The 23,551-nt window shown below is 37.2% G+C and overlaps 1 protein-coding gene across 1 annotated transcript in view; it reads left to right on the forward strand.

Annotated features, from left to right (window-relative positions):
- The window catches only part of slc4a7 (solute carrier family 4 member 7), a 52,211-nt gene that overhangs the window by 13,352 nt on the left and 15,308 nt on the right, over window positions 1–23,551 (forward strand). Inside the window, 11 exon segments of the mRNA XM_051130811.1 lie at window positions 5,982–6,063; window positions 10,651–10,794; window positions 10,908–11,046; window positions 11,170–11,330; window positions 11,420–11,608; window positions 18,488–18,501; window positions 18,503–18,604; window positions 20,219–20,281; window positions 21,274–21,431; window positions 21,583–21,670; window positions 22,904–23,050. Of these exon segments, the coding sequence (XP_050986768.1) occupies window positions 5,982–6,063; window positions 10,651–10,794; window positions 10,908–11,046; window positions 11,170–11,330; window positions 11,420–11,608; window positions 18,488–18,501; window positions 18,503–18,604; window positions 20,219–20,281; window positions 21,274–21,431; window positions 21,583–21,670; window positions 22,904–23,050 (1,287 nt within the window).

The following is a 23,551-nucleotide window of genomic DNA, read 5'->3' on the forward strand; positions in this document are numbered from 1 at the left end:
GTGAGCTCAGAAAAATGTGGCCTGAAATAGTTTCGGGGTAAGAATAGCTGTGAATTTGATCTGACTGTGGTTACATCATCCTTGTCATGCAGCTGCCCAGAGGACATAGTCACGTCTATTGTTTGTTTTATAGTTCTGAGCTGGAATGTGCAATGATAGTCAAATAGGTGTCCTATAACCAACCAGTTGATTAGTAAGGTTGATTCATTTGTCTAAATTATTCTTAGATATTCGGTTTAGATATGCTAACATCATTCTGTGCTTTCATTTTTAGACAGTTTTCTTTCTTTGAAAAAGTCATAAAATCAAAAGTCACCATATATATTTCCTTAACGCATGATGCATTGTGCATCGAATACAATCGACTACAAGCTCACGTTAATTTATTTTTGGGTGATTTGTTCCTATTAGGCAGTCCAGATTAGTTAACTAGTTGTTATGGACAGTTTAAAAAGTGGTATTTATTTTTTTGTTTAATATTTGATATTTTTAAGTGGTGTCACATGAAAGGAAGAGGATACTCTGTTTTCTCACAGATCTATGCAGCATTCTGTTTGGAGACTTGGGCGGTGCATTAGCAATGGTAGGGAATTATGGGAATTGGGTTATTGTCTGGGGAACTTAAACAAATATGCTGTAGGAGGACTCAGGCACAGTCCTGAGAATACTCTGGGTCGCATCTGGAAAAATGTCACATAATCACCGTCTCCAATACACCAGCTCCTTCTACAGCGACCACCAAAATGTTCTCACAGACATGCAGATTTCTCTTGGGAAATAAAGGGACAACGTTGTCTGATGCGTTCTGTTGTGTCCCAAGTGTACTTTAGGATCCTTTCTAGGATGCAAGTGGAAAATGTTTCTCATTTCACAATTCACAAAGATTGCTCCTGATAATGGACTAGGGATGTGCACGAGTATTCGATTAATCGATTACTCGAACGCATCAGCGACGATCGAGCATGAAAACGATGATCGATTGGCTCTAAAAATACATTTTCTAAAATTAAATTACTTTCATTCTTTCTGATTGGTTATGCTGGTATTTGGGCGGTAGTCTGATATTTGATTGGTTATGGCTGTGGGAAGTTGCGGTCAAGAGACAAGACCCGAGCGCAGATCGAGTATGGCTGCTAAAGCGCGCAGCGATGTCTGGCAACACTTTGAAAAACTTGACGAAAAAACAGTCAAGTGTAAGATGTGCAGCGTCACACTCGTCTACAACTCCACAACGAGTTCGATGCGTTACCATCTTGCACATAAACACAAAAAGGGAGATGATGCCGGTGCCACAACCAGCAGTCAGACGAGCATAAGAGAATTCACCATCAGACAGAAATGCGACACAGGCAGGGCAGAGAAGATGACGCAGCTAATAGCAGAAATGACAGCAAAAGACTTGCTGCCTATTAGTTTTGTTGAAGGTGAAGGTTTCAAACGTTTAATGAGTTACGTTGAGCCCCACTATACTGTCCCATCGCGCAAAACAGTCACTGCAAGGATTGATGCTCTGTACGAAAAATGCGCTTGTGCACTAAAAGACAGTCTGTCGAAGCCAGCGCGGGTGGCTATAACTATGAGAATATTTTTATTCAAAAAGATCAGTCGGTCTACGTGCTCCGATGAAAGCCACGTGCGAAGTTTATTTACAATTAGACCGGCGGTGGAAAAAATGCGCTCAGCAGGCACAGAAGTTGCAGGAACAGCCTTATGTTTTATTAGCCATGCATGGTAAAATATTCAGGCTGTTTTTGTTTTAAGTTTAAGCAGCATAGTTCAATTAGGCCGGCTTTATTTTATTTACCTTCACCGACTGATCATTTTGAAAGAAATGTTATTTTACCTAATCGTTAAGTTTTATAGCTGTGGTAAAAATATTCAGGCTATTTTTATTTTAAGTTTACGCAGCCAAATTATGCTAGCTTCTAATTTTCGTTAGGCTATGGGCTACTTAACAGTCGTCTGGTGAAGTCTTGGTGAAACTTTATTTTTGCGAACCTTTTACAAAAAAAAAAAAAAAAAAAAAACTTTTTTTGATCCACAGCTGTTGTGATGCTGCTGAAGTAAAATATGGTTTTGTTAAAAATGTCAGTTGAATAAAATAACTGAAAAGCAGAGTATCATGTGTTTTTTTTTTTTTTTGTCTAAAACATAGAAAAAGGTAGATTATCGTTTTAAAAACGGATCCAAAATATTTATAGAAATAATAAGACACATATTGATGGGGATAATACTGTAAAATAACTTTGTGTTTTCTTTTTTTTCCTGCGGGGCTTCAGTTGCCGTTGTTTTAAAGCGCCCTGTAACGGGAGAAGCGCATCCACTACTTTCTGGTTGGCATGTAGTTCAAGCTCACAAGCATTTTGTGTAGATAAACACAATTTGTAAAATAACATTTACATACCGTGTCTCTAGGCTTTATGATTAATTTTATTTACAATGCAACATGTAGAAAACCTACATGCCTCACGCTTCTTTAAATGTTTACTGTGTTAACCAATAGTGATGGTGATTTTTAATAACCCAACAGTGTTAATTTAATTGTTTTCTGAATCCTGTCATAGTTTTATCAACAACGTTTTTAATAGGGCTTTAATTAAAATATTTTTTTAAATTTAATATTTTTTAATTGTCGCTTTGATGCACACACGCCCCGCCTCTTGCTTAAGCTCCACCCCCCAATTAATCGAGTACTCGTTTCTCAAACCTGTGGATTAATCGAAATGAAGAATGATCAGAAATGCCCATCCCTATAATGGACATGGAGTTCACTTTGTATAGGCCTAGTTAAAGCTCATTGTCTTTGTATAAAAGTGAGTGGGCAGCATATAACAATTACAGTCACTCGTTTATATTGTCTCCAAATGTGACTCAACCTAATAAACCGAAGGGGTTGGAAAATAACCTGCAGTAGAGGTATTTTAGACTGGAAGTGGACGTCTGCAGCATGCATTTAAAGAAGTTTAGTCTAAGCCCTGTCTTAGACAAAATTATACATTATTGAAATGTCCTGCGTCCTAGACCCTCATGATGGAGCATCGATAAGCAAGGGTGTAGAAACCATTATCATTTAGGGGGGGGACATGTCCCCTTAACTTTATAGGAGATAATCATTATTTTTCAAAGACTCAAGCTGTAATGTGTCCCCGCCGCTTTTCAGATCCTGCTTCTCTGCACGCAAGACAGGTGCCAAAAGACAGCAGCTGTTAGATGATAATAGAGTTTCAAAGCACGTCTTATTTTGGAGACGTGTTATTATGAGCACAGGTTAAAAGATACTTTTTTTTTTTTTTTTTTTTTTTAACTTCCTCAAGAAGTTTTGAATGGTGACTGATAGCAATGCATCATTTTTCATATTTAAATGTAAGTGTTTAATAACTGGTAAGCTGCTTTTTAATACAAAAATAAGTTTTATGATCTTTAGTATAATACATGGCTGTAATTTGGCCGTAGGTTATCACAGCGTGCAGATATACAGCCATAAAGCACGGCTACAAGTGTGATACTGTGTTTATACAACAGTTCGACGGCACGAGTGTATTAATAGTGTCTTTAAAAACCCTCTTTTGTGCAAACTAATTCCTTCTGCCAAATCTCAGTTTGACAGTTTAAACTGAGCCCAAGCCTCCGTTACTAATTCGAAAATGTCACTTTAGTATTTGCCGTCAAAAACAAAAGTTACCATGCCAACCTGCTACTGTAAACAAAAGCTTGTGACGCTTGTCCCGCCTCTGTGGTCTTCTGATTGGTCCACTGTTTTGGAAACTGATGTTAATGAGCGGCCCTGCATGTAATTACCTGCATCTGATACAGCATTCATTCTTCAGCTCAATCTCAGCTGCTCTCAGCAGGTTAATGAGCACTGAATGCATCTTTTCACACTGAGGACAACTGAGGGACTCATATGCAACTATTACAGAAGGTTCAAATGCTCACTGATGCTTCGGAAGTAAACACAATGCATTGAAGGGGTCATCGGATGCAAAGTTCACTTTTACATGCTGTTTGAACATTAATGTGTATTGGCGTCACACCGACAGAGGCCGCTCCCACGATAGTTGATTGACATGAGCGTCTTACCTCAGACCCGCATTAAATCAGCTGTAGCAGTCCGACCTCCATTGTTTCGATGCTGGAGCAGGGATGTAAGTTAGACAAGAATATCTCCGATTGAGCGATTGGGGTGTTGTGCTGCTGGATGTAATAATGAACATAGTGGTCGTCGTTTACTCCCGACATCTGAGCCGCTGAAGATGCTGCAGTGGATTATGTTTGTTTGTGAATGGAATGCGCCTTCCCGATCTACATAAATGCGTCTATGTTCGCGTGAATCATTCATGATCGAGCTTCACTTACAGCAGAAGTGAGTATAAGGGTTTTTTTTATGCATCTTTGCGATCGCCTTTCCTAATAATGTGCTAATTAGCAAGGTTAGCGGCTAAATGCGGCTAAAGTAAACTGGCTCGTCACTCCACAGAGAGAAGAGAGGGGCGGGGCGAGCAGAGCTCATTAATATTTAAAGAAACCTTGACCAGAACAGGATGATTTTTGCAGAGCTGATTTTGGCAAGTTAAAAAGGGTGTTGTTTTACACTATCATTGAGAATTTTTAACCAAAGTATATTATAGACTTTTCATTAAGACCCAAAAGAATCATATCAATTTGTGGAAAATGGGCATCAGATGACCCATTTAAGAGCCATGGGGGTTGAAAATGTTTTAATTTTGAAGATCAGGGTAAATGAAACTTATTTCGTCTTCTGGGAAAAGTATCTTCTGTAGCTACTGAAGGGCAGTACCAAATGAAAAAATAGGATATTTAGGCAAAATAAAAGTAATGTCCACATATTTATTCTGTTTAAAAGTATACACCTCTGGCTATTACTGCATTGTTTTTCCTTTTGAAGCGTCAGCGAGTGTTTGAACCTTCTGTAATAGTTGCATATGAGTCCCTCAGTAGTTGTTAGTGTCTCAGAATCATATAGCCATTGTTGGAAAGTGTGCAAATACACAAAAATGCTGAAAAACCAAAGAATTTGTGGGATCTGAAGGATTTTTCTGAAGAACAGCAGGCAGTTTAACTGTTCAGGACAAACAAAGGATTCATGAACAACTATCACAAAACAAACAAACAAACAAAAAACAGCAGTGCATCATTCAGGTAACAACACAGTATTAAGAATCAAGTGTATGTAAACTTTTGAAAAGGGTCATTTTTATAAATTCAGCTGTTATTTTCTCTTGTGGATAATATCTTATTCGGGTTAGTACAAAATAAAAAACAGCATGCATTTTGTATGATCTCTCTTATTTTGGCAAAATAATAAACATTTTGCGGATTCTGCAATGTGTATGTAAACTTTTGACTTTAACTGTATATGTATGTATATATGTATCTATATTTATGTGAAACATTTTGCAGCAATCTCAAATATTCATCATTATATTAATCATTGTTTTATGGGCTGTCTAATGATTGATGTATTTTGGCTATTCATATCCATAGCTACACAGTCACAGGATGAGTTACAGTCTATGCCATATTTTATTATTTTGGGTAGAGGTTTGTTCCGATCGCAAACTCTTTAGTATGAGCAATATTAGTAGTGACTATTGCCTGGGCTAGGACCAGGGTTTATCTTTAGATTTATGTGGACATGCAGTTTGTATTTTGGTTCTGAGCTACTGAGTTCATGTTGGTTGAGGTAATAGTGTTGTTCATGAGTTTTGGTTCTTTGGATACAGAATGAACTCTAGTTGTTTATTCTGTGACCTGTTTCGTTCAGTTTTTTGCTAAGGAGCGTATTGTCAAAAACAATAGTCTTAAGCCCACTTACGGTATAAACTCTAAACTATTGCACAATTCTCAGTTATAGCCAGACGAAAGCGGCAGTAACTGGAATGGCACCCTCTCGTGTTGCCATGGATTGTTTGTTAACTCTGGTGTGAAAAATTCATCAGTCTTTATCTCTCTCTGTTCAGGGCAATGATGAGGAAGCTGTTGTTGATCAGGGGAAAACCAGCTCTACCATCCACACAAACTTTGAAAAAGAGGAACTTGAAAGTAAGTCACTCCCTCCGTTCACTTAACCCCCCTCCTTTATTTACCCCTCATAATCATATGCTTTGTTTTTTTGTGTGCGCCGTCTTGTCCTCAAGCACACCATCTGGTCTTTTGGCACATGGAGGTGTACAGTAAATGTCCGCATTACTTTGGGTGTGTTTTAAAGCAAAATGATTAAAACCATTCCTCCCTCTCAATTCTTCCACTCTCTGGCTGAGTTCATTGAGTTTTTTTGACCTTAAATGTGTCTTAAACCACTCCCCCTTCCTCTCTGAGGGCTCTCCCACGGGTCAACGGTATGCTTTCAGGTGATCCGATCCTGCTGTAAGATTTCTGCATGTGTTCTGGAAGCTTGTGCGTGTTGGAAAGGAGGCACTAGGTGTTTGGTAACAGTGCTCTGCCAGATGAGTAAGGCAAGAAATGTCTCGAACTCAGAAGAACTCATTCTTAAAGCGACTCGTGCATAGTGAGGAGACATCTGACCTACATCTTACAATTATGGCATTCATAGTCTGTGAACTGATTCCCTTAGTAGCGTGAGAGTTGCACAGACTTTAGCCAGAGGAAGTGGCATATTTAAAGGGATCATTCATCCAAAAATGAAAATTACCCCGCGATTTACTTACCCTAAAGCCATCCTAGACTAATATATTCAGAGTTTAAAAATTGTACTGTTTTTGCTGTACTTTGGATCAAACAAATGCAGGCTTGGTGAGCAGAAGAGACTTACATTTCAAGAACTTTAGAAAAACTTCTAAAATCTTACTGTTCAAAAACTTTTGACTGGTAGTGTATATACATAAATAATTCAAATTAGACAATTACTTGAATCAGACAAACTCCTATTCATGATAAAAAAACTTTAAAAAAAATAAACCTAAATATTTAATATTTGATTATAAAACTGATTTAACACTGATTATAAAAATGCTGCTTACTTATTTAATGTATTTAATGTTTAATATTATACTAATTTAATATTTTTATATTTAAGGTATTATGTAATTACATTTTCATATACACTACCATACAAAAGATTGTGTTAGTAAGATTTTATTAATGGTTTTGAAAGAAGTCAGTTATGGTCACCAAGGCTGGGATAGTAAAAAGTGTAATATTTTTAAAATATGTTTATGTATTTATTTATTTAAATTTGGTATTATTTAAAACAACTGTTTTCTATTTTAATTTCTATTTCTCATTTAAATGTAATTTATTCCTGTAATGACAAACCTGAAATTTCAGCAGCCATTATTCCAGTCCCATGAAACCATTCTAATATGCTGATTTGCTGCTCAAACATTTTTATCAATGTTGAAAACAGTTCTACAGCCTTATTTTCATTTGTGTGTTCTTACCTAGAGAAAACTCGTGTCTACTCAGACTAAGTTTCATTAGAAAGTTCATTTTGTTTAAAAACAACTTGTTTAAAGACTGATTTGAGCTTCAGGCGCTTCGCCAAACAGGTTTACTGTAATTCTGATATGATTGTAATGAGGGAACTTTTCAAAAGTAGCATGTACAGTATGGGCCGCTGTGCTGGCCTCCCGCTCACTTTAATAGCATTAAGATGGATTAGACAACAGCTCAAGATCTAATTAATTAAACTGTGCCTGCTCGGGTCATGCGTTCGGTCCCAGCAGCATTAACTGCATGCTCTATTGCTCACGTAAAACACTTTCCACGCTAAACATTTTTGTTTGTCCTCTTTCACTTTCTCTTTGACAGCTGACATCATTTTAAGGGAAGTCGCAGGAAGGCATATGGCATATTCAGTATGATGAAGCATATTTCTCAAAAGTAATTGGTTACATTTACCAAAATATTATTTAATCGGTGAAATCTGTTTAAAGGGATAGCTCACCTTAAAAATTTAAATTGTGTCATTTCCTAAACTTTTAATAAATTGCTGTTTAATATTGTAAGTTTCATAATTTATTTTGATTAATAAAATTTAATGGAATTTAACCATTAATACAAAGTCTAGAAAAATTAAAACGGAATATTGAAAAACAAAACTTCATAGAGCCCAATTACGTAGATCCCAAATGTAACACCTACTTTTGTGATCCATGATAGAAGGAAAGTCAGGTTTGGAGCAACATAAGGATGAGTAAGTAAAAAACCTTTTCTTTGTAGATCTCAGATAGGATTCCTTTGTTATCTTTGTTCATGCCTTTCTGCCAGACACTTACAATGATCTAATCGTAACGGACGTAGACCAGTGACTCAAGTCTTTTTAGTGCCAGTTTTAACTCAGCTTCATGTGCTTTGATATCGTTACACTTTTCTAGTTTTTTTCCTGCCGTCTGAGTGCCTTGTCTGATTATTGTAATTTGTAAGGACCAGGATGGGTTTTCACAGGCATGCAGCTCTGCACAGGGCTGGTGTATAGGGGAGTGTCGAGATAATATGGGATGAAGCTTTAGTATTGGTTGACCCACCTCCACCCCCCATTCCTTATTGCTCACAATGTGTTGCTTTGTATCTGCTCTTGTTTTCTTCTCCATTTAAATATGTTTTCCATGTAAACTAAAACCAGTAATTGCAATTAGTGTTTAATTTATTTAATTATGTCCTTGGAGACCTTTGACCTCAGTGTGTGTGCAAGTCAACAGTGACTCTGCTCCTTGTGGAATGCATACATGGAAGGATTGAAGCGTGAGAGATAAGTTCTTTGCTGGTTTTGTGACGCAGTTGCATTGCCTCAATGTGTCTTGAATGTTTTCAAGAGCTGACAAAGTGTGTACTCTGCTCTCAGCCTTGCTTGCATTCTCTGCGCAGACAAGCGTGTGAAATTGGTGTAGACACAGCAGGCGTTTACACAGACCACACATGCGTTCACACATGTCCCGCCCTCACACTACCGGCTGAATGAAGTTAGCTTTAAATTGCTTGGTGTTTTCTTTCCTTGTTCACATCAATCTTGTGACGCATACAGCCTCTGCTTCTCAGAAGCCTACCTTCAACACAATAACTCAGGCATGGGAGACAGATTTAACTTTTAAGCTTGCCTTAAAGTACGCCAGAGACAGTTAAGATGTTATTTATGTGTTTATTAAAATAGGGCCCTATGATTTCCGTGATGCGGAAAACACGGACGAAATCACGGAATCCAGTCATAATTTACTGAATAATGCGGAATGTCACGGAATTTGTCAAAGTTTGAATGAATTAATCAAAAGTAGGTCATTGCACTTAAATCAAACCGCAATATGGACTAGTATCTGTAAATATTACGCCACAAAAATACCATTTAAATGAATCCTGCGTGTCTCTGTTTTAATGAATGGAGCAGACCAGCGGTTTTGTTTACTACACACACTGAAGCATGCGGTGATTTCAGCGTTTGTCGTCTCACTAAATGAGGACATAAATACATGAACAATATCTGCTGAGAGTCATTTCATGAGCGTTTGACTGTTCCATTTTAGGTAAACTAGCGTTATATCACATACACACAGAAATGTAAAGGTAGACACGGCAACCTGTCAAAATAAAAGTCCTGTTTAACTTGAAAACATTGTGCCAGAAATATATTACTACTACTACTAAAATTAAACAAGCATTATTTTTTAGGGTATAATCACACAACATTTCTTCCATGTTTGCATTTTAATAGTAAATTCCCCTTTGTTTGCCAAAAAAAGTTTAAATTTTTTTTAAAGCTTAATTTTCAATAATTAAAAGATAAATGAAATTAATATTTTGTGCCTTCATTTGACAACCAGAACATTTTAAATAAACAACACAGAATTTCTGTGGGTAAAAAAAAACCTTTCATAAGGCTATTTAAAAAATACATTTGAATAAATTAAGTATGAATTCAAATAATTGGACATGCTAAAACACAGAATTTGATAACAATAAAACATATGGTGAGAAAAAATAAAACATTTCATAGGGCCATAAACGTCATTTTTGTTAAACCTTTATTAAATTGATGTGAAATTGTAAAAGTTTCGTGATTTTAATTAATTAGACATGCTCTTTGATTAATAAAATTTAATTTAACCATTAAAAAGGAGTTGAGAAAAATTTAAACAGGAAAAAATGGAATCCGGAAAAAATGGAATTTGGAAAAAAATAAAACGGATTTCAAAGGGTCCTATTAAAAGCATGCCGGTTTTCTCGCACAGTCTGTGCACAGTGTCATATTGGTTTATGTAAAAGGGTTACTCAGAAGAAGTTTTAAATGTGTTCTGGAACATAAGAACACTTCTGTTAGGTTTTTACTAGGCTTTTACCATGTAAAACCTGCCTCCATGATGCTAGAGTGGATATATCGTTACCATGCAGTGATGGGAATAATGGCGTTAACAATAAACAGCATTAGTAACAGCATTGCTTTTTTCAATAAAGAGTAATCAAACAAATTACTGTTTCCCAGTTACAACGCCGTTACCATTACTGACAGTAAAATGAGGGATTAATTTGAAATGTGGCTCAGGAAATGCTTAATTCTGAGTTAGACAGTTCAGGCAATTATTAATTTATCTTGCGTGTCTGGAACACTGTTTGTATGTTGTATTTGATCTTACTATAATGCAGTACAGGACAGTGTAATAATGCCTTTCCTCTTTATAGGTCACAGGGCAGTTTATGTGGGCGTACACGTGCCTTTAGGAAAACAAAGCAGACGTAGGCATCGCCACCGTGGTCACAAGCACCATCGGAAAAGGAAGGACAGAGGGTCTGAGCGAGAGGACGGGAGAGAATCGCCAGCGTACGGTAAGAATAACGGTTTCTATGCGACTAATTTTCATAAATAATTGCAAATAATTTCTTGTTTTGTTTTAAGTATCTTGACTCACGAGCTGTGTTTTTCTCACTGATGGCTGCAGACACTCCCTCACAGAGGGTCCAGTTTATCCTTGGCACTGAGGATGATGATGAGGAGCATATTCCTCATGACCTCTTCACTGAGCTCGATGAGCTGTCCTTCCGCGACGGGCAGGCTTACGAGTGGAAAGAGACGGCCAGGTGAGGAAACAATGTGAAGCCTGAAAGTGCATGTATATTGTGGGAGTTTCTTGTGTATTGGTGTTTTCTTGAGTGATTTTGCATCATATAAACTGGTCACCCTCACAATCCTGTTTGTTGTAGGTGGTTGAAGTTTGAGGAGGATGTTGAGGATGGAGGAGATCGTTGGAGTAAGCCCTACGTCGCCACGCTTTCCCTGCACAGCCTGTTTGAGTTACGGAGCTGTATTCTCAATGGCACAGTCATGCTGGACATGAGAGCAAACACCATTGAGGAGATAGCAGGTAACATTTAGCCGCTGGATAAACCCTTATATCTCATCATGAACAAAATGAACATTCAAAAAAATTAACATCTCCCCCCCTATTATCAGACATGGTATTAGACAACATGGTAGCGTCTGAGCAGCTGGACGAGAGTTTGAGGGAAAAGGTGCGGGATGCTGTGCTGAAGAGACATCACCACCAGAACGAGAAGAAACTCAGCAATCGCATCCCGCTTGTTCGCTCCTTCGCGGACATAGGCAAGAAACATTCAGACCCGCACTTGCTTGAGAGGAATGGTGAGAGCTTTTGCTGTGCTTGACTTTTTCTTTCTAATATTTACTCAAACGATCACTTTTGAATGCGTTTCCATCAAAACCACCACTTATTGATCCTTTGTTCCCACTCAAAAACAAGAAATGAAGAAAAGTAGGGTGCATAGGGTCCTTGAGTCTGTGGCGAGCAGTTATTAAAGACATCCGGCAGGAAGTACCTGTATATGTGACTAGATGCTCTATTCCTTTGAGCGCATTTGACACGTGCATGGAACAACTGATTTCAGGCCATTGCTGTGTGCTGTGTGGTTGCATTTCCTGTCTTTACTCACAACACAACATTTTCAAGGAAGAGCTGAAGTCATGGTGCTGTTATTGTGTGCATAAGGCCTGTTTCACACCATTCTTGTAAGCAATGCGTGAACCTGCTGCATAACAGAGCAGTGACTTTAGCTGATTTATACAAAAATAATTTTGCAACAAGTTTTTAAAAGGGAAATAAAAATTCTGTCATTAGTTACTCACACTCATGTCAATCCAAACCTGTAAGACCTTTGTTAATTTTCGGAAAAAAAATTAAGGTATTTTTGATGAAATCCGAGCACTTTTTGACCCTGCATAGACAGTAATGCAACTGACATGTTCAAGGCTCAGAAAGGTAGAAAGGACATCGATAAAACAGTCCATATACGATCAGTGGTTCACCCTTAATTTTATAAAGCTACGAGAATATGATTTTATTTAACCATTTCTTCTCTTCCCTGTCAGTCTTTGAAATTATGGCTGAACCACATCGATGTCCTTAATACGTTTCTGGACCTTGAATGTAGTATTTGTATTGCTTTCAATGCAGGGTCAGAAAGCTCTCAGAATTCATCAAAAATATCTTAATTTGTGTTTGGAAGATGAACGAAGGTCTAAGGGGTTTGGAACGACATAAAGGTGAGTAATTAATACCAGAATATTCATTTTGGTACTATCCATTTAAAGGTTTTTTTAAAGATACCAAGGCATTTATTTGATCAAAAAACAGTAAAACAGTAATATTTTGAAATAATTTTTTCAGAATTTCTAATTGAATAGGAAGTACAAAAGAACGACATGTGTTTGTAACACATATATTTAATACAGTGATGCATCCATGTTAATTTTCAGTTAAACTGCTTGAATCATCTGGATTCAGACAGATTTACTAAATGAAAAGTGCTACATGTTTAGGTCACTGCATGTGGAACTTTCTTTAAACTAGGGATGCCCTAGGCTAAAAATACTTCTTGTCGACTAGTGGTCGTTAATTTTAAGCATTAGTCGACTATTAGTCACACATTTTTTAATAAACCATGTAATCATAATAACAAGCCTTTAATTGTCTACATAGTCGAATAAGCGATCAAGCGCACAAAAAAAGCCTGCCACAGCACACTGGTAGATATAATAATTATGAATGTGTCAGGGAAAAACAGCAAGTAGACTACATTAACATTTTAATAATTTATTGATAAACTAGTGCTTTCTTTGTTTTCGACTTAAGAGATGAAGTAGGCGACACTGACTCGTCATCTCCGCAGTAGTGAGTGCACTTGTGTGCATGTTTCATACATGACATAATCTGAGAGTAGGCCTTCTTGTTTTCTATTTGAAAACTCTCTATAGATATTTTTTTCATGCCTGTAAGGCAAGTATACATGGAGTTTCGAAGTGACGAGACCGTAGAAAACACATGCTTATTTTACAAAAGCGCAATGTTTCGTTGTTATTCTGAGTGCACACATATAAACACAGTCTTTACAGATTCGAAAGATGTATAACTTTTAATCTGTATGACCAAAAATGACAGAGTATTTTAAGAGCAAGTGACCGCACCGGCACCTCCATTTGTCATGCAGTAAGTGCGCTATTGTTCAGCTTCCACACTCCACACAGACACTTCAATACTGCACATTTTTCTAGGTGTGCGTATGGATGTCCTTCCCGATGTACTATATTACCACATAGACCAGCCGTTAACAATCTGTCCGTCATGGACTGCGTGACTTCGTCACTTCCTGTGGATTTTTTTGTTTTTTGACAAAGCGACTAATAAAATTTTGGATGACCAAGCCTCTTTGTGCCGATTAACTGTTACTCGACTATTAGGGGGCAGCCCTAATTCAAACCAAACATTTTTTATGTATTTTGCACCGTGATTGTATTTTGCTTTATAAAAAAAGTCAATATAAAAAGTGTGCGATCATTAAACGTGTTTACAGAGCATTTTTAACATGTTTTCTGCTTGGTTCAAAGTTTGTTGTGTTGCAAAAATAGAAACATTTAGAAACATCTGTGAAACAGGCCTAACTCTGATTCTTAGAGCTGAATAATGGTTCTGTGATGGTTTATAACCAAAAAACAAGCTAGCAAAATGAATTAAAGTGTTAACGATCAGTGTGTGATGGTCATGTCTTTGGGTGTTGAATCATATGACTGATTTGCACTGTCCGTTCTTGCCACCATCTCACCTCCTCACTTCATTCTAACACTCCCAGCTCTTTCCTCTCAATATATTTGCTTTTTATTTCATCAGTGTTGTTTTATTCCATCTGCAGTCTGTTTACTTTCATTTCCTCTCTTCGTACTTTTCCCTCATTCTATTTGATCTCCTGCTCTGGTCCCATCAGGGGAGGGTCTCTCAGCCTCCCGTCTATCCCTCCTTAGACGTACCTCCTCCACCTCCAGTCCCCCCAGATCGCGTCGTCCTTCCAGAGAGTCCCGCTGTTCCCGTTCCTCCATCATTCTCAACCAGCTTCTGCCGAGTGCCAACTCCTCCCCTTCCGCCTCCCCTTCCGCCACCCCTCAAAACACACCCCCCACTGCCCACCGCGCTTCATCATCTCTCCGCTCTCCAGGACCCTCTCAGCAGGGACCTGAGCTGCTGGTGGCACGGGGATGGAGAGAAGACATTCCAGAGGTCGTGGTGTTCCCACCCGAGGAGGAGGAAGAACCGCAGTCATGGTTTTCTCCCAGTCAGGAAGAGCAGGTGGCGCATGACCCGGGCAGGCTGGCACAGCTCTTGCCCCCACCACAGTCAGGCAAATATCCAGCCCATTAGCATGATGTGTCACCTGCATGATACATTTGCTCGGCCTCTCACTCTTTTTAATTGTCATGAGTGTTTGAGCCTAGAAAACAGTCACTAATTACTGTTTTTATTTTATAAAAATATAAATAATTCTCTACACCATGTCCAAATTAGCAATGGGCATTTTAAATACATTATTTTCTATTATGGGACATAAACTACTGTTCAAATGTTTGCAGTCCATAAGATTATTTTTTTAAAAGGAACCCTGGGTATTAAGACTTGTATGCCTTAAAGGATTAGTTCACTACCAGAACAAAAATGTACAGATAATTTACTCACCCCTTTTTCACCCAAGATGTTTATGTCTTTCTTTCTTCAGTTGTAAAGAAATTGTTTTTTGAGGAAAACATTTCAGGAATTGTCTCCATATAGTGTACTTTAATGGTGCCCCCAAGTTTGAAATCCCAAAATGCAGTTTAAACGCAGCTTCAAAGAGCTCTATACAATCCCAGCCGAGGAAGAAGGTTCTTATCTAGCGAAATGATTGATCATCAATGCTCGTCTTGTCTCGTCTCTGCGATGCACATGCGTAGTCTGTGTAATCCGGGTCAATACAGATAGGGTATGTCGAAAATAAGAACTCCCATCTCATTTTCTTCTTCAACTTCAAAATAGTCCTACGTCGCTTTTTACCTTTTTGTAAAGGGCGTTTGATCTTCTTTGCATGTTCACTTTGTAGAGACCTTTGCAGCTGCATTTAATCTGCATTTTGGAAGTTCAAACTTGGGGGCACCATTGAAGTCCAACGTATGGAGATAACTCCTGAAATTTCTTATCGACTATGTAAGATGTTTACGCTCAGTGAGCAACTGGTGCTACCTGTTGCTATTTTACCGCAACACAACTCTGAAAACAAAATACTGATACCATGACCACAGCTACTGAAAGAGCTTACAGGTAGTGATGGATATAAGCGTAGGCTTAAACCAAATGCAGTACCATCGACCCACAATGAGTCTAAATGCCCCTGGATATCGAGTGAAATCCTTGCTGAGAAACTCCTTCAGTGGCGTCATGACAAGCGTTGTATGTTTACATCCTGCCAGGATGGCATCTAACGTTTCTTGTCTCTGCTGTTTGTAAGCTCTTTCAGTAGCTGAGGTCTACTAAAAGCCTTAAAGGCATCAGGGCTAAAGTGGAGAGAACAAAGATGTGGGTCTTTAGGAAGTTTTATTTGTTCACAGTCATCTTCCCATTCTTTTCTCCTCTTTTTATCGCTAAGAATGCAGTGAAAACTTACATCGCTTTTCTCGTTGCCCTTTAACTGAAAATTACAAGCGAAAGCTGCACAATGTGGCATTGTATCAATATTTTATTTTCCAAGTTGTGTTGCGGTAAAAATACAGACAGGTAGCGCTAGTAGCTCACAGAGTGCAACCATTTGACGCCATCGATGCAGAATGCACTGCGCACCAAAAATAATGGAGCTCCCATAGTCCAAAATATGTATAAAACATTGTGGATTTTTTAAATTATGTAAATCTTTCATGGGTTTTCTACTACATATTTCAGTATGAGACATAATTTACATTATATTAAGTCATACAAGTCTCAAGATTAACTACCTTTACCTGAAAATTGAGTGTTTACTGTTGCCCTTTGCATTGTTGATGTACTATTTCCTATTTAATACTGTACAGCCGCCTTGTCACAATTCTGTATTGTTAAAGGCGGTATATAAATAAAGGTGATTTGATTTGATCAATACCCAGGGATCCCTTTATTAAAATTAATACTTCTATTCAGCAAGGCTGCATTAAAATTATCAAATGTGGCATTAAAGAGTTTTACAAAAAAAAATTACTTTCTATTCATCAAAGAATACTAAAAATTGTCACTCCTTCCACAAAAATATTAAGCAGCACTGTTTTCAACATTAATAATAATAAGAAATGTTTCTTGAGACACATCAGCATATTAAAATGATTTCTGAAAGATCATCAGAGGCTCCGGTACTGGCTGGAGTAATTAAAAATAATATTTCACAATATTATTTTTTATACTAAATTTTTAATCAAATAAATGCAGCCTTGGTGAGCATGAGAGACTTCTTTCAAAAACTTCACAAAATCTTTTTCTGACCCCAAACTTTTTTTTTTTTTTTTAATGTTTACATTTCCTTATAATTGTTTCAAAATGCGATAATGTAATGATTTTACAATAATTTATTTCATATGTATACCCTTAAAATCACTTACCAACAACTTTATATGCTCATACTTAATTAGTAAAGTGTAAGTGTGTGTATATGCATTAAGATATAACCATAAAATATTTACAATTTTTCATTAATTACAAAACCAAACCTGAAGTTACACATCAGGAAAAAAAAAAAGAATCAGTAGAAACATAACACATTCTAAACAATCTGATTATGTAACGCATGCAACTTTCAATGCAATACCTCCAACATTGTCCATCACTTTCTCTCTGGTCTCTTTCTCAAACCTGTCTTTCACACCCTGCCCTCTGTCACCCTGAATTGTATTTGAATGTCTTCTTGTGTCACACTTGTTTTTCTTGAGTTTTACCATGACCAATCCATCCATCAGGTGTTTCTGTGTGAGATCTTGACTGTCCATATGAGACATTTCGACTTGGCACTGTGTTTTATCATTTTATCCTTCCCTGAAAATACACATTTAAGCATTCATTAATGGCAATATGTACAGTGATCTCAGAAAGAATTTGAATTAGCATCTTTAGCATTAAATGCAAAATACCTCATAAACGCATGAATGATACGTGTTCATATAAGTGTTCATATACCATTTGGAGCCACTGTATCACTTGCATGCAATTTTATACCATGCAAGCTTATGTGAGCTTCATTTTGATTAGTAATTTTACTGTCTGCATTTGTTAAAGGTCATCCGTACTTAATGAGGTCACAGGTTGCTCTTCTAGCTATTGGGACAAATGCACACCAGAAACTGGGTCAGTAAAACGAATCACCACAAATTAAGCACACAATAAAGGGTGGTAGTACCTCACTAATAAATGAGGTCATGCTAAGGAGCAGAAAGCTTCCAGTGACGCTTTAGGTCATCGGCCTCTTGGAATACACTTAATTCCAGAAGTGTAAACTGAGCCCGTTGAAATGGGAGTGGGTGATGTCATAGGGTTGCTCCATGTTGTACTTTGCAGCGTTCATGTTGGCAGAGCGTGCAGCTTGCGTGCTTGCAAACCTGAACGGTCTCTAGGGACTGACATTAAACAATTGTAATGACTGATTTGTCTGTTCCATGTGTTTACAGGGAAGACCATAGAAGGAGGGTCTTTTCGCTCTCTTTATTTTTAAGTTTGCTTGACGTCAAGCGGCAGGCTCAGATAGCAGGAGAGCTTGTTTCCACGAAATGTCATCCCAGGCCTACACAGTTTTACAGTGCTGCTTTTAGGATATCGGAAGATGTTTTTTGATCGCTGTGCTGTGTGAAGCTAAAATCCAATACGTGGAGGCCAGGAACAGTTTGTTTTGTCTCAGTTAATGGTTCAACTGTAATGCTCTCCTCAAGTGAACTCATCCTGTCATTCCATGAATAGGTCTATCCAACAAATTCTCTGGGGATATCGCTTTCTAAGTGTTTAAAATGCAATCTTACAGCATAGCGTCTATGAATGTACACACTGTAGTGTGATGTTATCCAGAAAGCATGTGACCTACTCTGCATGTCCACGCTCCAGACCACACAATGAGTGTGCAGTTAACCTTCCCTGCATATCATAGCTTTGAGTCACAACGTACATCTAACCACCACTTTCCTCTTTTCTCATCTCAACAGGTCTTCTTGCATCCCCCCCAGTCGGCCCCGGGGAGCCTGGAGAACAGTAAGCCCAGTGAAAGCCGGATGAATGGCGCTGGTGGCAGCAGGGAAAACAGCACTGTGGACTTTAGCAAGGTGAGCACCCTCTACATCATGTGCTGTTGTAAATATTATCAATAGTTTTCACTTAAAGCAATAGTTGCACAAAATTGACATTTGTCCTTGGTCTTGGAACAAAATAAAGATCTTAGACCTGTGAACAAGGATGTTTTTTTTTTGTGCACCGTTGAAGTTTTTATATTACACCATATAAAAGTGATTCATATGATTTTAAAATGATTCCCAAATGATCATGGGACCCTTTGTTTGAGGTTCATAAACCTTTTGCCATGTAACTCTTATAAAAGAAAGCTGGTCATTGCATTTATCATTTCTGTATTCCAGTGCTTCATAGTAAGCCAGTTTGTTAAATAATTGTGGGATATGATAATTTGCTTTATCTGTTTAAAAATGTATTTAAAATTAATATTATTGTGCATGATTCTTGGTGTAATTTGAAGCACTTTTTGGATGAGAGAGGTGAGAGGTTTTATCGGAGATGAGAGATTAATCAGGGAAAAGGGGATTAATAGACGTAACTATTATTATTATTAGTAGTAGTAGTAGTAGTAGTAGTAGTAGTAGTAGTATTATCAATATACTGCTGTTCAAAAGTTTGGGATCTGTAAATGTTTTTTAAATCTCTTTTGTTCACCAAGGCTGCTTGTTTGATCAAAAATACTGAAAAAAAATCTGTAATATTGTGAAATATTATCAGAATTTCAAATAACAGTTTTGTATTTTAATATTTTTTTTAAATATAACTTATTTCTATGATGCAAAGCTGAATTTTCAGCATCATTACTCTCACATGATCCTTCAGAAATCATTTTAATATGCTGATGAACAGTCATGTAAATTGTTTAAAAAGATTTCTATTGTAAATAAATTTTAAATACAGGTTCCAAAAAAATATTAAGCAGCACAACCGTTTTCAGCATTGATAATAAATCAGCATATCAGAATGATTTCTGAAGGATCATGTGACACTGAAGACTGGAGTAATGACTGGAGAAAATTCAGCTTTCCATCACAGAAATAAATTCAATTTGAAAGTATATTTAAATAGAAAACCATAACTTTAAATTGCAATAATATTTCACAATATTGCTGTTTTTTCCTGTATTTTTGGTCAAATAAATGCAGCCAAAAAATGGTGAGCATAAGAAACTTCTTTAAAAAACATTAAGAATATTAATGATCCCAAACTTTTGATCTGCTGATTTTTTTTTTTTTGTCGGCCTAATTATGCATTTCTACAAAACTTGAGTTGTTTTTACTTTTCTTTTCCCAAATAACCCTAGGTTTTGATTCTGTAATCAGTCTCAGACAGTGTCTAATATACACCATAATGTAAGTTATCAGTTTAAAATATAAATAATTATCACAAGAAAGCATTGTTTTCACCACCAGCTGTTTTGTAAACATGTCATAATGTTATTCAGGTTTGCAAGCAGATTGTAAGTAAAGAATGGAGTTAAAATTTAAATAGGAGATTATGTTTTTGGTGCGAGACACTAACATTATAAATGGATCAAATGACCTGTTTAATTACTGGTACGAGATTGTTCTGACAATAAAAGTCTCATGGCAAGATGGCAGATGTATTCCAAAACTGAACGCTCTCCATGTCTGTCTGGTTGGTATCAGGACAGCCAATCCCCTTTTCACTGTAGTTGCGGCTCTCTGGGAGGGGGCGGCAAAAGGCCTACTGTAAGTTTCTATACCGTTATAACTTTTAACCTGTCTTCCAGTGTGCCGTCATCGAGTGTTTTATGAGTGTTTCTGGTCTTCTGTGATGTTTTGAGTGGTTAACCATGGTTTGATTTACTGTAGTGTGTGTTGTGATTTAATGACGTTTGAAGTTTCTTGCATGTAGGAACTATGTTTATATTTCTATTAAATATTTTTAAAAAATTATTTTTTTAAAAGTTTATTATTGAGACAGTTTGATACTGTATTGTATCTGTAGTAGCCAGAACGGCAGTGAAAGGTAGTTAGGTAGTGTAACATAGCTGTCTTGGTTTGAACGAATTCTCACAGTCTTATGTTTTATTATCACAGCTTTGTTTCAAAATAAAACAGAAACTCTAGACTTTTTTTCTTTCTGTTTTTCAACTAATCTCTACCTGGTTCTGGCTGAATCAAGTCATTGTAAGAAGATGGGCAGTGTTCAGTACCTGGTTTAATTTGATAGTTTGTTTAGATTCTGCAACTGATTCCTGTTTTGTTAGGACTAAAGTGACATCTTCCCATGAATCTTGATCTTGGTTAAAATAACGTGACTCGCTAAGAGAAAAAACATTTCTCCAGACCGGACCGGTCTAGATTTTGCTGTCCTGTGGATTGTGAAATATCACTTCTCTCTCATGTGTCAGTGGTTTGGTGTATTATGTGGTTGTGCAATTGTTGCTTTTTGTTCATTGTCAACAGTTTATCATAGAATTGTTTCTTGTAGTTTATACTGTGTGTTTTTCATAGTTCATGTGAAGTTCCTTGATCACCATGTTAAACTGGCTCAACCTGAGTTTGGCAGAAATTTAGTTCCTGCAGTCTTGAAACCTGTTTTAATCATTGCATGATTACAAGAAATGAAAAATCCCCATCAAATATCCCGACTTGACTTCCAGGTTTTGTAAAACCAATACATCATTCTTGAGGTTCGTAAACACACACATAGACATTTACTTTTTTGTGCACTTAAGGTGGACATGAATTTCATGAAGAAGATTCCTCCGGGTGCTGAGGCCTCAAATGTTTTGGTGGGGGAGGTTGATTTCCTTGAGCGTCCGATCATCGCCTTTATCCGTCTCTCACCTGCTGTTCTTCTCACTGGACTGACCGAAGTGCCCGTTCCAACGAGGTATCGCTCAAGCACCCTTAAAACTCATCTTGCTTTTGCATAAACACACATGAATAGCTTTAGTAGGTTTCTTATGGCTGGCATTGTGTGTGAGGCCTTTTATGCAACTTTCCCTGAAGTTTTATATCCTCAACTTTTTTTTGTTTTACAGGTTTCTCTTCTTGCTGTTGGGGCCTTTCGGTAAAGGGGGCCAATACCATGAGATTGGCAGGTCGATAGCTACTTTAATGACAGATGAGGTGAGGCATCCACTTTGAAAGCTGTATTTAATAATCTAGTGTGCCTATGGCTCAGAGCAGCTATTACAGCTCTGCGTAATCTGGGCCTAAATTCATTGTATTCTAAACTTAATTGGCAATCAATTGTTGAAGCTATTAAGGTGTGCTGACCCAAAAATCTTTTAAAAACCTGGGCCAAGTTTAAACCAGTAACCAGGCATCACAGCTGGCAAAGGGGCATGTCTGACTTTGACATGTATATATTGGCATTATTATGTAATCAAAATGAAAATTATTATTGCTGGTCTTCAATGATAATGTCAACTTTAATGTATTTGCACCAAAAAATTATAAGGATTTATGTTGATATCATCCAAAACCACACTTTGCCAGGGGTGTTTCCAAACTTTTGGAGGGCAGTGTAAATGTATAAATATGAAGAGTGCAGATGCAAAAGCCTCTAAGTGCCATCTGAAATTTTCTTCTAAAATTAGCGTTAAAGTAATATTTCTGAACCTACACATAGTATGCTAAAATACTAATTTTAGAAAAAAATTCAAATGGCACTTAGAAGCTTTTGCATCTAAACTCTTCATATAATAAAAATTTAATTTGATATGAATTATTTTCTTAGTTGAACAATGACTCACAGCCTTGTTTTGGCATCTACCCTGAAACAAAGGAGCATAGAGATCAGGATAAACTCTAACCAGATGCTTTAACCATATTTTTAATCCTTCATTTGTGTTTTACAATAGTGTTTAGGATGTACAGCATTGTTCAAAAGTTTGAGATCAACTTACAATTCAGTTATAAGTAAGAGGTGTTATTTTAAATTTTCATGGGACAGTCAACATTGATAATAGTAAGAAGTGTTTGAGCATAAAATCAGCGTTTTAGAATGATTTCTAGTCATGTGACTGAAAACTGGAGTAATGACACTGAAAAATCAGCTTTGCAGTATAGGAATAAATTACATTTTAAAATATATTACAATAGAAAACATTTATTCTCAGTTGTAATAATTTTTCACATTACTGTTTTTACTATACTTTTGATGATATAAATGCAGCCTCTATGTGCGAAAGAGACTTTGTTCCAAAACATTAAAAAAATGTACCACCCCAACTTTTGAACAGTAGACAAAGACAATTTAAAGGAAGCTTAGCTTGTCTTTACAGCAGCAGCAATTCCATTTACATCTGTATATCACAGATGTATCACATTTTCATGTCTTCTCTTACACATTGACAGATCTTTCATGATGTAGCATACAAAGCCAAAGACAGGAATGACCTTCTGTCTGGCATAGATGAGTTCTTGGACCAGGTGACAGTGCTGCCTCCAGGAGAATGGGACCCCACAATACGAATCGAGCCGCCAAAGAGCGTCCCGTCTCAGGTAATCATTACCTCAGAGATAAGAATGTTCATGTCTTAGCTTCTTAAAGAGGTCATCGGATGCCTATTTTCCACAAGTTGAGATGATTCTTTAGGGTCTTAATGAAAAATCTATAATATACTTTGGTTAAAAATTCTCAATGGTTGTGTAAAAAAACACCCTTTTTACCTTGTCAAAATCAGCTCTGCAAAAATCATCCCATTCTGAGGGATTGTTCCTTTAAATGCAAATGAGCTCTGCTCGCCCCGCCCCTCTCTTCTCTCTGTGGAGTGACAAGCTGCTCTAAGAAATTGTTTACTTTAGCCGCGTTTAGCCGCCAAACTTGCTAACTAGCACGTTACTAGGAAAGGTGATTGCAGAGATTCATAAAAAACCTTATATTCACTTCTGCTGTAGGTGAAGCTGGATCACGAATGATTTGTGTGAACATAGACGCATTTATGTAGATAGGGAGGCGCATTCCCTTTATAAACGTAATCCACTGTATCTTTAGCGGCTCTG

Source organism: Labeo rohita, chromosome 16, assembly GCF_022985175.1.
Source record: "Labeo rohita strain BAU-BD-2019 chromosome 16, IGBB_LRoh.1.0, whole genome shotgun sequence".
Taxonomy (NCBI): domain Eukaryota; kingdom Metazoa; phylum Chordata; class Actinopteri; order Cypriniformes; family Cyprinidae; genus Labeo; species Labeo rohita.